The sequence below is a fragment of the Gadus chalcogrammus genome, chromosome 5, assembly GCF_026213295.1.
Source record: "Gadus chalcogrammus isolate NIFS_2021 chromosome 5, NIFS_Gcha_1.0, whole genome shotgun sequence".
In the NCBI taxonomy this organism is placed as follows: Eukaryota; Metazoa; Chordata; class Actinopteri; order Gadiformes; family Gadidae; genus Gadus; species Gadus chalcogrammus.
The window spans coordinates 17,334,750-17,348,787 of record NC_079416.1 but is presented as its reverse complement, the minus strand read 5'-3'; the positions used below and the strand labels follow the sequence as shown (position 1 = coordinate 17,348,787).

At 40.3% G+C, this 14,038-nt stretch overlaps 3 protein-coding genes across 3 annotated transcripts; 1 reads left to right on the top strand and 2 right to left on the bottom strand.

The window, feature by feature from the left end:
- Positions 1–28: 28 nt before the first annotated feature.
- On the bottom strand, positions 29–4,990 carry pole2 (polymerase (DNA directed), epsilon 2). Its single transcript, XM_056590367.1, has 19 exons — positions 4,856–4,990; positions 4,513–4,613; positions 4,353–4,428; positions 4,117–4,194; positions 3,868–3,961; positions 3,652–3,726; positions 3,463–3,546; positions 3,295–3,351; positions 3,054–3,102; positions 2,881–2,953; positions 2,588–2,760; positions 2,245–2,334; positions 2,090–2,144; positions 1,793–1,852; positions 1,626–1,703; positions 1,145–1,253; positions 481–657; positions 307–374; positions 29–188 (listed from the first exon to the last, which is right to left on the bottom strand). The coding sequence occupies exons 1-19, from the start codon at positions 4,924–4,926 to the stop codon at positions 170–172; spliced, it is 1,587 nt and encodes a 528-aa protein (XP_056446342.1). The 5' UTR covers positions 4,927–4,990; the 3' UTR covers positions 29–169.
- Positions 4,989–10,889, top strand: LOC130382557 (kelch domain-containing protein 1-like). Its single transcript, XM_056590368.1, has 14 exons — positions 4,989–5,159; positions 5,414–5,520; positions 5,682–5,752; positions 5,882–5,999; positions 6,261–6,373; positions 6,761–6,842; positions 7,221–7,304; positions 7,938–8,018; positions 8,109–8,167; positions 8,512–8,624; positions 8,748–8,820; positions 8,999–9,083; positions 9,404–9,456; positions 9,564–10,889. The coding sequence occupies exons 2-14, from the start codon at positions 5,422–5,424 to the stop codon at positions 9,709–9,711; spliced, it is 1,179 nt and encodes a 392-aa protein (XP_056446343.1). The 5' UTR covers positions 4,989–5,159; positions 5,414–5,421; the 3' UTR covers positions 9,712–10,889.
- On the bottom strand, positions 9,158–12,481 carry LOC130382558 (uncharacterized). Its single transcript, XM_056590369.1, has 3 exons — positions 11,566–12,481; positions 11,315–11,370; positions 9,158–11,016 (listed from the first exon to the last, which is right to left on the bottom strand). The coding sequence occupies exons 1-3, from the start codon at positions 12,115–12,117 to the stop codon at positions 10,914–10,916; spliced, it is 711 nt and encodes a 236-aa protein (XP_056446344.1). The 5' UTR covers positions 12,118–12,481; the 3' UTR covers positions 9,158–10,913.
- Positions 12,482–14,038: the final 1,557 nt, after the last annotated feature.

Here is a 14,038-nt window from a genome sequence, read left to right as displayed (position 1 = left end):
TTTTTACGATACCAGTAAAAAGCTGGACAATGTCACATTAGGACATTTAAACCTTTATTAGTTATTTTACATAAAAAAGGTACATACATATTAAAATATTAAAGTTGGACACATTTTACAAAGGAGGAATAAAACAGACGCCAGCAGATCCCGTTGCAAATCCAAATCGTTAGAGTCCCTGAAGTTTGCTGTAACGAAATAGATACAACATTAGCCTCATAATACAAAAATAGCCTATCAATTATAAATATTTTATTTTTTATTAAAACACGAAAATACCAAAAAGAGAGAGACAATCCAACCCACCTGTCCTCAACAGTCCGGTTCGAAGGGTAATACACTTTGAACGTGAAGCCACTCCTTGGAAATGAACCCTGTTATAATAAAGTAATTATAAATCAATACAAACACAGAATCACCAACGTTCTGTCAACCGAGTACAGCTGTTCAGAAAGAAGACAAAAGTCAGGGGTTCCCTACCGGGTTGATGCAGAGGCATTCTGCGTTGGTGATGCTGAAGGGGTCGTACTTGTCTGCAAAGATGATGACGTCGGGGACCGGGTAGACCCGCAGCGCGTAGTCGTACGCCCAGAACACGGGGCTCACGTACAGGGGCAGGGGTGTCAGGTGGCCCTGGGAGAGGATGGTCTTCACAAACTAAAAGGCAGACGAAGAACCATGCACAGCACATGTCACGACACCCATCAGGAACTCAAATCCTTGCTTGGGGAAGGGGTGTGGGGGGGGGGGATTGTCCAGTGGTTTTAGCGTGTTTGACTCCCAGGCTCAGTGTTTGAACCCCAGTAGCCAAGGTCTACCTACACCTACCTGTTCATTAATTAATTAAAGACATTTATGCAAAATGCTCTGCTTACTGAGTATATGAATGAATAGTAAATTGCTTGTCTTTATTTTATTTGAATTCAAATTAGTAAGTTAGTGTTTATTTGATGGGGACAGATACAACTCATGAGGATTGTGCCCAATCCAGCAGAAAGCGTCATAGCATTTGTAGCTTTAGCTAATTTCCAATGCCTGTCCCTAGAGGTGCCTTGAAAATAACATGAATAACATAATTGCCACCATGTGGGATCACTTGCGATTCAATTTTAATTTGTAGTCTCTGAAAAACATTTCTTCTCACATGGTTGGGGATGTCCAGGCTGTTGGTCGGCATGCGGACACAGTTTCGGCACATCTTGTTGACCAGGTCTTCCCTGATGATCACAATCTCCTGGCTGCAGTACTGAATCCTGCCAACCCGTAAGGTATCATTCTCAGCAACTACCAACCAGTGGCCAGAATCACAACATCGGTATCATTTAAAGAGTCAATGGACCCACTGTTTCAGATGGAATTTGAACACTATGTGATTTAAAGAAATGTGTTTTGGGCTGGAAAGAGGCGGGGCGTGTCATCCCCACGTCAACTTTATGATACCTTTTAATACCGTCATTGTGTAACTGTTAATGAGCATTATAATAAGCAACTGGTTCTTTAAATTCCCAGCCGAGATGTTTTTGAAGTAAAGACGTTGATGTTGTCAGTCAATAGAGTAGCCATGTGATTCATGATGTAAACTGGTGTCTGATAACCACCAAAATAACCAGTGACCATAATCCTACCTGCATGGGTTGGTGGTGAACACAGAGAAGGGAACCCTCTCTCGGAAGTCCTCCGTGATGTGGTCAGCCAACGGAGGCCTGGGGAGAAGAAAAAGCATGCAGTGTTTAGACGTTCACGAAAAACATTTGTCATTCAATCAAACAGATAATGACGTCGAAATGTTTACCGTGGTAAAATTGTGCTGGGGCCCGGGTCTTCAGGACCTGGTACGAAGACGAAGCGGCTACTGTGGTTTGAAGAGAAATAAATATAAATGATATTGTATTTATACAGTATATATCATCCAGGAGCTCCCTTAAGAAGCTATTTATTGATATGTTGTCTACATTGCAACAGATTCTGGTTTATCTTTGAGTTTCGGTGGTGTAGGCTGAAATTGTTACTGGCTAACCTTCTTCTGATATGCACCCAATATTAACCATAATAGGAATAGCAAGATATGTCAATTTCAAACCTACAATACCTGGTGTGAATGCTGGGATAGGAGCAGATTGCATCAGCAAGAGTCTTCAAAGATTCTGAAAACAGAGTGTATTGTCACTTCCCTTTATTGCATCTCTCAAAGACTATACTATATTATATTTAATTACCTATTCGATTATTAATCATCTCGCTCACCTTTGAGTGATTTGATCTGTGTTTTCCCATAGGGAGCAGAGGAGAAGTTTCCACAAAAGATGAAACAGGTAGGAGGCACTGTAGCATAGCCTACACCACAAAAACACACACACACACACACACACAATAGGTTTGTATCAGAATATTCATTCGCATGATTGTAATGTGGCTTCTTCAACCCTATGACTCCAATAACCTTAAACACAGAAAAATTACGCTTCGGTGCATGTTGGAGTGGTTAACTTAACTTTCTTACTAAAATGTGTAGGTAAATAAGACAATACAAATATGCATTTTAATAAAATGCATATCTTATATAAAATCATACAATCAAAACGAGTACCTGAGAACATGGTGTGAATTTTCTCCATCACCTCAACACTGTCCAGCCACACATCAGATAGGACTACAAACATGGCGTCCTCATTCTCTTCTTCCAAATGCTTCAGCTTCGCAGACGCTTTGACTGACGTTGTTGACGGGCCACCAAAGAAGTTCAAGTTTCCATAGTAAGCTCTGGAGGTAAAATAGCACACTTTACAGTTTTGACTAAGGACAGATGTTAAAGGAGACATATTATGTTTTTTTCCCAACAATACATGGTATACGAGTTCCAATACCAATACCAACACCAACCTAGTTGTTGAAGAAGGTTCTGTAGGTGGGAAGCCAAAGGCGTTGACATGGAACAACGAGTCCTCATACCAGCCTTTAGGAGACAAAGTAAAACATCAGCTAATGCTTAAAAAAAAACACAAATAGGGTTCATTGCCTTGACCATAATATGAGGTTGGGTGGTTTCTACTCACCCTCTGCTAGCACAAAGCAGGATTCTGTGTACAGGCCATTATGGAACTGGTATAGGCAGGGTTAAGTGTGTGCTTACATTGATAGCATGGAAATAATGAACTATTATTAGTATGGATGATTCAGAAATAATAATAATAATTTATAAACAATAACATGAGTCTCACAAGCCTAAATATCATGTTGACAGACAATTTTAAACTACAAAATGATTTTTAGTTCTGGCATGTGGAAAAAGGATATTGCTTTGGACATGTCCAGCTGTACGGTACCAGTGAGGTCCTCAAGGAAGAATTTACCCTAAAAAAAGAGTAGATTAATATTAATGCCTGTATATTTTACTAATCTCTAAATATACTAAAATGATATGGATATTATACAAGTGAGAATAGGCCGGTGTCAGTTGCCTACCTCTTTCAGCTGCGTGATCATCCCCAGCACGATGACCTCTCCCAGTTTCGCTGTGCTGCCCAAGAGCGCCTCAATGGTCTTCAGCTAGAAACCAAACAGCACAGCCACAGAAATACAGTTCACTGCATTTAAATGAAAAAGAGGAGATGATCAACAATCAGCAAAACCTATTGTATTTGGGATCGTTACCTGGAACTTGTTTCTACTCTCGTCGACGGCAGAGCCTATCGCCGGTAGGGTAAAGAGCTCATGTCGATGTGTTCGCTAGAAATAAACAAAGATATGTACTTACATTGATGGCATGAATAATAGACAGGTTTTTTTAACTGCAGAACCAATAGATAGCAGACGTTCGAGACGGCATATATAGCAACACGCACATAAAGAGACTGAATGAATTCAAACCTGTTGTAGGATGGTGTAGCGTTCTCTGAAAAGCTCAGCCTTGTCCCTTGCTACACCACACAGACTGGGAGCTGGATGCTTGGTCATATTGATGCTGAGTGGGACAAAGTCAAAAGGTAAAAATATAAGTCAACAGTAACCTGATCAGCACTGAATGATATTAGCACTATTCTTTATAAAAAAGTATGTACATTTACAAGATTTTAAATGATAATTGAATGGACATCATTAGTGAAATTATTAACTTACGGTACAAATTTCTTCCGCTCAACACTGTAGATGTATCTGGGCACATCAAATGCTCCAATAATGTTGAACACATTGTCTCTGTACATAGAAATCAATCCACAGGGCATCATTTTAAATCAATCAATTCAGGATAGTTGTCACTGTAATGGCCACTGCCTTATAGTGAGTTATTATTACATGTAGTGTAACAATGTAATGTCATCAATTAATTACATGAAAGAATAACATTGACCTACATGTTTTCATCACACGACTGACTGCAGTCCTGAACAGCAGTTTCCATGACATTCAGCTCGATCATAGAAGAGGAAACTGTTGCAATGAAAATTTGGACATCATTATATACATCACAAATGCATACATGTTTAAGACAAATCATTGAGAGTCTAGACTTACGTGGTTGCTTTTCCACAGCATCCAATATCTTTTCAATAACATCCTCCAGCTCGTTTGGATTGACAGACTCCAGGATTTCCACAAGGTATTTACTAGCATCTCTGTAATAATGGAACATTCCATGAACATTTTTAACACTGATATAAAAACACAAACCCCATACATTGAACTATTGATATGTGTAAAGCGGCGGATACAATAATAAAGGTGTCAAGCAGTTGAGAGGATTGTGTAGAAAACATTATTGCCACCATTTAAAGCTGTCATTGTGGGATACTCTTGGTGAAATGCCTTCTTTAATGAGAAAACATATCAAAATAACGGCAGCTAATGCAATACATACGGACGAAGCATGAGTCCTCGCATCTTGAAGTCTGCGGAAACTTTTGTCTTAATTTTGCGAAGAACATCCATGTTTACGGGCTTCGGCTACCGACTCAAGCTTTGGCGCTAAATACGCGCTTCCTCTTGTGTTTCATCACTTCCGTTCTGAAGACCTCGGCTGTTTGACAACAACGCAAAAAAAAAAACGAAGGCAGTGCTAATCGCAGTCCTTCAAATCGATCTGCGATCCAATGGCTATGAAAACACAACTACATAGTGTTATATTTCCTGTGCAGATGTTTATTTTGTGACTCTTGTCGATTGTGAGTATGTCTTGGTGTTCGAGTTATGACGAGGGGAATGACCACAACACAAAAACAACAAAACCTGGCCATAATGTTTTAGACCTTGGCATTTCTGTCAACCATTGCTGTCAAAATTGGCTTGTTTTTGCACAACCCGACAAGGCTTTTCCAATTCGATTCATTATTGACTGACCGAAAAGTCTATATGTAATCGGCATGTTTTCTGTACAGACTGAGGTGATTATATAGATAGTTGTGTTCTATCTCCCCAGCCGAAGACATGACTGAGAGGCATCGTTCAGAACTGGTGGCCCAGGAGCGGAGTGGACACACGGCTGTAGTGGAAGACAACCTCCTGTACGTGTGGGGAGGCTACGTGGTAAAGACACTGATATTATTTAATGTTTTGCTTTTTCGTCATCGATTTTAAATCGAAGTTATCTGCCGTTGTCCTCCATATATTGTTTAATCTGTGGAAATATAAGCATAAACTTCTAAAATCCACTGTCACAGCTAACCTTATTATTTATCATTGTACAGACAATTGCTGACGATGAAGTTTTTCTACCAAATTTTGAAATCTGGATCTATGACATGGACCGAGGCCTATGGTAAGAATGCTTTGTCATTATAATGAATGCATGTCCATATTAAGCCACCTGGCTGCCCAGGCATACATGTTCTTCGTGTTTCACATACCTCATATTCAAAATCATCAAGTCCCTTCCCTTATTCTGAAGGGAAATGTCCTCCATGAGGGGAGATGTGCCACCAGCCATGTCAGGCACCTGTGGCTGCTCTTTAAATGGACATCTGTACATATTTGGAGGTTGTGACAGCAATGGCCAGACCAATGAGGTGGGTTCAAAATGGATTTAAAACTCAGTTTGGGTATCAAAATGCCGGTCTGCAGTAACTTCATTTATTTCGTTAAACATTTTATTTTTTTATTAATTCAATTTAATGTGGACATCACAATTAAAATAATAGATACAATATACAATGTATACAGTACAGTTTTGAAGAAAAGGAAAGGAAGCTAAATGGGTTAAATCAATAGTAAAGACACATTAGGGTAGCCTCTTCAGCCTGTTAATCCTTTCAATATTTGTCAAACAGATATACAGTGTCAACCTTCTGGATGGGAAATACACTTGGAAGAAGATCTCTAAAGCGTCTGGTGCTCCTCCCTCACCTCGAGACAAACTGTCCTGCTGGGTCTTTGGTGGCAGGTCTGTGCAGATAACTTTCTCCAAGTATCAAAGCGCAGTCCGTTTTTCACCTCTGCTTCCATGGTTCAACTCAATAATAGAAAGTGGTGGTAGTATTAATAATTTTCTATCACCAATGGGATTGCACCAGCGATTGCAAAACGTTGAGCTTCAAATTATGCTGTGTTGTTGTAAAAGTATACTAATAATAGTTTATAAGTGTGTGTGTGTGTGTGTGTGTGTGTGTGTGTGTGTGTGTGTGTGTGTGTGTGTGTGTGTGTGTGTGTGTGTGTGTGTGTGTTGGTTCTTGCTCATCCAAAACATCATTTTGACCTTATTCTTTTTTTAATTCATCATCATTCATCCCTTCAATCTTAAATTATGGACAAATATGTTTTTTTGTAATAGGATCACATTCTTTGGAGGATATGGGCACAAACTACGAAATGACATCAACAGGAGCAACTTCATCCTGGACGAGGCATCGTGGGTATGCAAATATATGTGCTTTGGTAGACTCGGGACCCTATTTCAGGGAAAAGGGGACAATGACCGTTGATTTATTGATTCATTGATTGACAGAAAATATATTTATTATAACTTCGTAAATTTGTCGCTCATCTAGTAAAACGACCAACATTTGCTGGATTACGCCTTGCAAATGAAAGATATCACTTTGGGCTCTGGTAACTTGTTATGGGCATTTCATGGCATTGATTTTATGAATGGTTTATTGTTGATTCATCGAAAAGCCAAATGGCGGTTTACATCAGCCCTGGTTGGGATAGGATCTCTGTCCGGACAGATCCACCAATTGGACCAGATACTTCCATTATATCTCACCCTTCCTTGTTTGGTTCACCACCAGGTGGACGACGTCTACTGGGGCTGGAACAACGAAGTCCATGTGTTCGACCCCAATCATGCCAGTTGGACGGAGCCCCAGACTAATGTATGTCCTCCTTACTATAACGCTGTCTCTGTTTAAGTGTGTTGCTGTGATCATGAATGGACGACTGGCTACCTGCTGCTCCAAACAAGTTTGGCGTTGGGCTAAGAACAAAATGTCCTGAATGCAAAGGATTCGAACAGATTCATAACTCGCCAAACTTCTTTATCGACACCTGTTGTAATCTCCAAGATGTTTTTTTTCACCCAAGGTTCACCCAAGTATTGACTCCAATAGTCAATTGCACGACTGACTACAATAGTCAATACTTTGTCCTTTTTTCTGTTTGGGTCTTTGAGTTCTTCCCCGAAAGTGAGGGGTACAGGATCAAAATCCAGCCCCAAAAATTGGTATAATATTACATATATTCGAAATGTACCCTGAAATTATTAGTAAATCAATGTATTATATAAATAAGATGATATATAATAATTTCACAGTGTTTAAGCCTTTATAATTGCTTTATTGGAGTTTTCAGGTTAGGGGGCTGCCATATAGTGCGGCCTGTGAAAAACTTTCAGAATTGTGCCATACAAATACAATGGACTTGACTTAAAAAATCAAGAATAAAAGTGGTTAAAGCTAGAAGTAAACGATGAAGACTTGTTGAGATTGGTTTGTCTTGGTTGTGGACAGGGCCGCCCCCCCGCCCCCAGGGCTGCCCATGCCAGCGCCACCCTGGGTTCTAAAGGATACGTTTGTGGAGGAAGAGTGATGGTAGGTTGCGTTTGACACTTTCTCTCCCTCAAAACACATTGCTAATCAATGACTGAAAGTGGCCTTTGAACATCCTGTTTTTCATGATAGGAAACGAGGACCAATGATGTCCACTGTTTGGACCTTGAGACATGGACATGGGCGGAAATGTATGTTGGGGTCAACCAACCATAACATTTTGATAGACATGCTTGTTTTAGTGACGCTCGTTTTGTAGTGACCTGGATTAGATTCTGACCTCTGTTCCTACGACGCATGTCAATCTCTCTTGTCTTTTCACCCCCTTTCCTGTCTGTCTCCACTGTCTTGTGCAAAACAAAGACTATCACCCCAAACTGTTTTCTGTCAAGGTGATGGACAATAACGTTCTCTAATCTTACCTAAAATCCAAAGCCCTGAAATCCAGAGTCAATACACATGCAATATTATGATGTGTGTGTCTATAATGTGTCTAGCTCTAGATGAGTAATTTGTTGAAATTACTTTTTTTCAGAGTCTCCCCGCTCTCAGCTGTTCCAGTAGGCAGATCTTGGCATTCACTCACTGCGGTTGCTGATAGCTCCTTATTCCTGTTTGGAGGACTAAGTGTGGACTGCAAACCAATGAGTAATACCACACCTATCAGTACCTATATGTTTCGAAAGCTGTTTTGATCATATGAGCTGTTTCAAAACTATTTTGGTTTGATCTGTTGGATAGCAAAATATGTTATTATTATACAATTTTTAGGTGACGGCTGGCTGCTTAATGTTGAAACAAAGAAATGGCAGGAGATTAGCCACCCTTACGAGAACAAGCCAAGGTAGTACAATCTGACCGCACATATTCAGTGATCTCACTTCAGTTTGCTCACATGTGTTAAAGGTCACTACATTGTAAAAATAAATCCCATTGCAAACATCTACTAAAATAGTCTAGGATCAACAGCAACCATTTCTAGTGTAAATTCTGATGGTGTTTTTTCCCCCCTCGTGTGTAAGGTTGTGGCACACAGCCAGTGCAGGCAAGGACTCCGATGTGATCGTGTTTGGTGGAAGTTGTGACTACATACTTCTAGTTGATACAGTAGGTATTTCCCTGATTATCGATCGGAGGGATAGAAGGCTATAAAAAAATAAAATAAATATATGATTTAGTTTTTTTCAGAATATAAGAGGATGAACCGTTTCAGTTTTTTTTCAAAAGAAAACGTGCTTTGGAAAATTGTCTCAGTAATGTTTTGCAGAATAACATTGAGATTATGCATTAAGAGTTTGAATGCATTTATTACCAACATTGTAGAGGGCTTTTCATGAATACATAAGAGTAAAAAAACATCCCATAAAGCCTTTTGATCATAAAAACAAGAAAACCCTAACCACTTCTTCATCTGTATTGTTCTCCAGGGTCATTGCAATGATGCACTAGTTTTTCAGACCGAGCCATATCCTCTATTCAGGTAAAATATATACATATATATTTGAAGACAATATAATAAAAATAGCCGTGCTACTTTTTTAATCAAAATACTGGAACCGGCTTTCCTAACAGTTTTTTCTCTGGTAGGTCTTGTGTGGATTACATTGCTAAGAACGTCAGTATATGCAAGATGCTTGGAGACCAGATTCCTCTCCTGCCCTCCAAGCTTCAACACATAGTGCACAGGAGAATGAGTTATTACAGGCCACCGAAGAACAGAACACTACTTGAATGATTTTTCTCTTAACTGCTCTATATTGGTTTATAATTGCTACTTTCTTTTAAAATCAAGTCTTAGAATCTGGGGTTGTATTTAACTTGGGGGGAAATTATATATTTTATTGTTTTATTTATATTGTGCCATCTATTTTGTATTTTTTGAAAGAAAAAATATTTTATGTTGCCTGCGTTAAATAAATGGCACATGAGTTTTATGTATTGTCAGATCTTAACAGGTATCTAGTAAAACTTTTACTTTAATACCAAAATGTTTGCAGAATTAATTTCTCACTGAAACATACCCTCATCTCAATGTTCAGAATTTGACAATTATATATGCTGTATATAAAAAACACTTTTTACAATATTGAAGTTGGAGAATATACTATAATATAACCAAAGCAGTTGCTTTACTGTAAAGCTGAAAGATTATCTGAACTCTCTGTATTGCATTTTTTAACAGAGCCACATGTAGTTCATGCTACCTCCACTGGGTACCAGTAAACCTTCATGTCAACACGGAGCTAAATAATCTCTAGCAGCTCGAAGACTGCATAAGCAGCAGAAGCACAGCTGCCAAGACTGAGCCTTGATTCTGAGCTCATTCTTACATCTCTCCACGGCCACACATTCCTTTTAAGGAGTTGAGGAAACATGGTCAGGGAACAAACGTTAAATAAATAATCCTACCCATACCCGCTTTGCACAGCAGTGGCCACTTATCATAAAACGGAAAAGCCAATGCTGCATTAGTATCTAGAACTTTGAAGTTAATGCAATATCTTACTAGACCATACTTTAATTGTGTTGAATTGATGTTGCCCTTATAAAAAGCCAAAAAGTAAAGTTCTTCAAACGGGTTTGTCATAACAGACAAGTGAAAGACAAGCAGTCAATGGGTAACACAAGTCAATGGGTAACAAATATGTGAGTGCTTCAAGCCTTCTGGGGGACAAATCATAGAACAGTCACTTGTCTCTGTCGCGAGTTCGGACACATTATTGTTAGTGTGCCCAGTGTTCGGCGATAATATTCAAAATAATAATAATAATCTGGATAGTTATTAACTATCCAATCCAGGAGTCTGTGGTCTACGCACACCCATGAATTTGACAAGAGAAACAATATAACAACATGAATCTTTGAATAACTTTGAGGATCACTTCCAAAGACGGTGTGTAGAGATGGAAGCGCTCTCATGACCATCAGGGGTGGGGATCAGCTGAATTCCCTCTCGATAGTATCCATCAGCTCCTCCTCAGAGCCATCATACAGAATGACGGGCGTGGTCACTGGGGTGTTCAGGCAGTTGGCAAAAGATCTGGCGGAAATGAGAGAGTACTTTTTTTCTCGTTTTCATGTGTGTTAAGTCCATATCGAATCTAGGCTACCGTAAATGCAATGGCTTTATGATTTATGAGGCACAAAATACAGATAAATAAGCATCCAAACACCAATAAGTCGCAAAATGATATGGAAAGGTACTAATGGTTTGGAATACCTTAATGTTTATTTTATTTTGCTGTGGGATCAGACTTTTTACTACAGAAGTCCCCTGTGCGCACAACTCATCTTGATAATCAATTATTAATAAGATAATGGAACATTGGCCTACTTACGAGTCGTTTCCTGTTTTGAGAACTTGTTCCACACAAGAACGACTTGGACCCAAGCCCTGGAAAGACATAGAATCACAAAAAATAGCATAAAGTAAGTTACATATTAAAACATAGAATCACAATATTGGGTACCTTACGTGCAATATCGATCAATTGATTGCCAAATGATGTAAGCCCTATGCCTTACATAAATGTTTGATTTGAATGTTTCTGTTCATTCATTAATTAACCGAACCCAATTAATCACTCACTCTGTGCTCGTGGTCGGAGCCTGCGGCTGGTGCGTGTTTCCTCACGTGGCTGAACACACTGTTCCCATTCTTGTTTACGTCTTCCCAACCACATTCTTGGCGACGCGACTCATTGCTGGAAGTGAACGCTTGCGATGGAGTCGTCGTGGGGTTTAACTCCGTGTTGGAGCTGACTCGTTTAAAAGTGCACAGGCCGTACGTCCTGGATCTGACGAAAGACTTCTTATTATGTCCATTCTTGGTTTTAGAAATATTCCCATGCTCATCATCACAAGCAGCAGGAGTTCGCTCCGGTTTCCCTCGATGTTCATCATCCTTCTCGGTGGATCGAGGCGATCCGCGTCTTCTACAGTCCACTTTGGAAAAGTTGCTACCGTTTGTAAAGTTTGGGAATTTAAATCGCCTGAAAGAATTCCTCACATCCCCGGGAGATCTCGGAGCAGGGGCGACTGTTTCCTCCGGCGACTCGGTTTCTCTTTTGGAAACGTTTATTTCGACCACACACACAGGTGCGATCTTTTTACTTCTGCTCAGACTCAGACTGCTACCCATGTCTTATAGTTTACATTGAATCTACTGGCTGCCCAACGAAGTTGTCGAGCAGGGGTTGATCATTAACTTTCCAACGACCGAGAGAAAGTTAATAACGTTAATCCGAGAAGCCTTTAAATCACTTTTCGAATTCCGTGCGCAATTCAGCCAAATAGCTGGTCTTTTCCAGACACTGCGTTCATCCTTGACGTTTGCATGTAGCAGACAAAATATACGGTCCTGTAAAGAAACATGTTCCCGAATTCGAATATCCCCGAAGAGGGATTCCCAATATAGCAACTCCAGAGCGCAGAACTCCAAAGAAATGCGCACTGGCGGCGCAGAAGGACACCAGCAGTTACATAACTGTTTAGTCTCAAACGACCCGGGGAGAAAACTCCTCCTCCTTCATTAGAATATGTCATAATTAGCCTACATTACAACCGCACAACACACAGTACATGGAAATGAGTTATGCAATACAAAAGGCTACAGTATTAAATGCATGTACAAAAATAATGCATCTTTCAGGGTCAATTCCTATATGTTCGACTAACAGTGTGGCTAATGATTTTCTCTCTCTCTCTCTCTCTCTCTCTCTCTCTCTCTCTCTCTCTCTCTCTCTCTCTCTCTCTCTCTCTCTCTCTCTCTCTCTCTCTCTCTCTCTCTCTGTGTGTGTGAATGATTACTACTGAAGCCTTGAGTACTAGTATAGGAGGTGGGTTGCCATTCCATTCCATCAGCATGGCCTACCCCTCAGAGATTCCTCAGTAAGATTTGAGTTTGGGTCGTCTGCACGTAACAAAAGAGCGGGGGGGAGTCCCAAAACCCCACTGAAGGAGTTGTTTATTGTCTTGTTTTAACACCTAGCTCTATCTCCCTCTCTAACCTATCTCTCTTCTCTCGCTCGCTACCTCGCTCTCCTTCACCCCCCCCCCCCCCCCCCCACACACACGTTTGTGGTGTATCAAACAGCTGTGCAACCTGTTCTCACACTGGAGCCTGACCCTGATCACTGACCCCCTAGCAGAAGCTAGAGCTGCAGCCGTCCCCTGCACTGTAAAGCAAACTGTAAGGACAGTCCTGGGTACTGAGTTACTCAGGAAAACTGCTCTGCTCTTTAAATCGTCAGAAGCCTGAGAAGTCACACGTTGACATCTTGGTTTGCTTTAAAACGTCATGTTCTTTTCACATGTTGCCATGTTTTTAAAAAAATCTTTCGTCACATGTTGGATTGTTTGTTTTTTGTTCTGAATTCTTAAATCATGTGTTGTCATGTTTATTTAATCTTAATCTTTAATCACATGTGCGTTTTGCCACATTTAATCACTTGTTGCCATGTCGGTTTTATAATCCTTAATCACATGTTGCCATGTTTATCGTGTGATATATAATCACATGATTGTTTTGTAATCTTAAATCCCATCTTGCCTTGTTCTTGATATCTTTGATCACATGTTTCCATGTGTTTTAGTGTTATTTAATGACAGGTTTGTTTTGAAATCTTAAATCACGTGTTGCCATGTTTGTGCCCCGGAGTGGAGTGCGGACAGAGTCCCCCTCTGGCCTCCCCCCGTTGCGTTGCAACGTCAGCGCGGAGGTGGCTGTACCAAGCCAAGCCTTCAGACTGCAACATCTGGAGAACAGCTCAACAGCTTCCAGACCGGGCAGAAAAGGAGGGGAGAGAGGGGGAGAGAGAGGGGGAGAAAGAGAGGAGACGAGAGGGAAGGAGAGGGAAGGGGGAGGCCCAGGCTGTGGAATAACTGTGGTTTTTCCGACTTCCCCTTAATTTGAGGAAAATGTGTGCTGCTGGCTGGAATACTTTTAATGACTGGGTGTACAGCTCTTTCTGTTTATAATTTACCCAGCACTTTCCATGAAGAGAAAGTTACGCATCTTATATAATATTTACTTTATGAGTCAATGTATTTTTTATATTCCA

Excerpts from the sequence above, each read along its gene's own strand:
- pole2 (XM_056590367.1), bottom strand. The coding sequence starts at position 4,926 with ATGGATGTTCTTCGCAAAATTAAGACAAAAGTTTCCGCAGACTTCAAG. Across the intron at positions 2,761-2,880 it reads GAACCTTCTTCAACAACTAG|AGCTTACTATGGAAACTTGA; the intron begins GTTGGTGTTGGT and ends TTTTACCTCCAG. Across the intron at positions 1,254-1,625 it reads TTCACCACCAACCCATGCAG|GATTCAGTACTGCAGCCAGG; the intron begins GTAGGATTATGG and ends ACGGGTTGGCAG.
- LOC130382557 (XM_056590368.1), top strand. The coding sequence starts at position 5,422 with ATGACTGAGAGGCATCGTTCAGAACTGGTGGCCCAGGAGCGGAGTGGA. Across the intron at positions 6,000-6,260 it reads GCAATGGCCAGACCAATGAG|ATATACAGTGTCAACCTTCT; the intron begins GTGGGTTCAAAA and ends TTTGTCAAACAG. Across the intron at positions 8,625-8,747 it reads TGTGGACTGCAAACCAATGA|GTGACGGCTGGCTGCTTAAT; the intron begins GTAATACCACAC and ends TACAATTTTTAG.
- LOC130382558 (XM_056590369.1), bottom strand. The coding sequence starts at position 12,117 with ATGGGTAGCAGTCTGAGTCTGAGCAGAAGTAAAAAGATCGCACCTGTG. Across the intron at positions 11,371-11,565 it reads GCTCCGACCACGAGCACAGA|GGCTTGGGTCCAAGTCGTTC; the intron begins GTGAGTGATTAA and ends ATGTCTTTCCAG. Across the intron at positions 11,017-11,314 it reads CTCAAAACAGGAAACGACTC|ATCTTTTGCCAACTGCCTGA; the intron begins GTAAGTAGGCCA and ends CATTTCCGCCAG.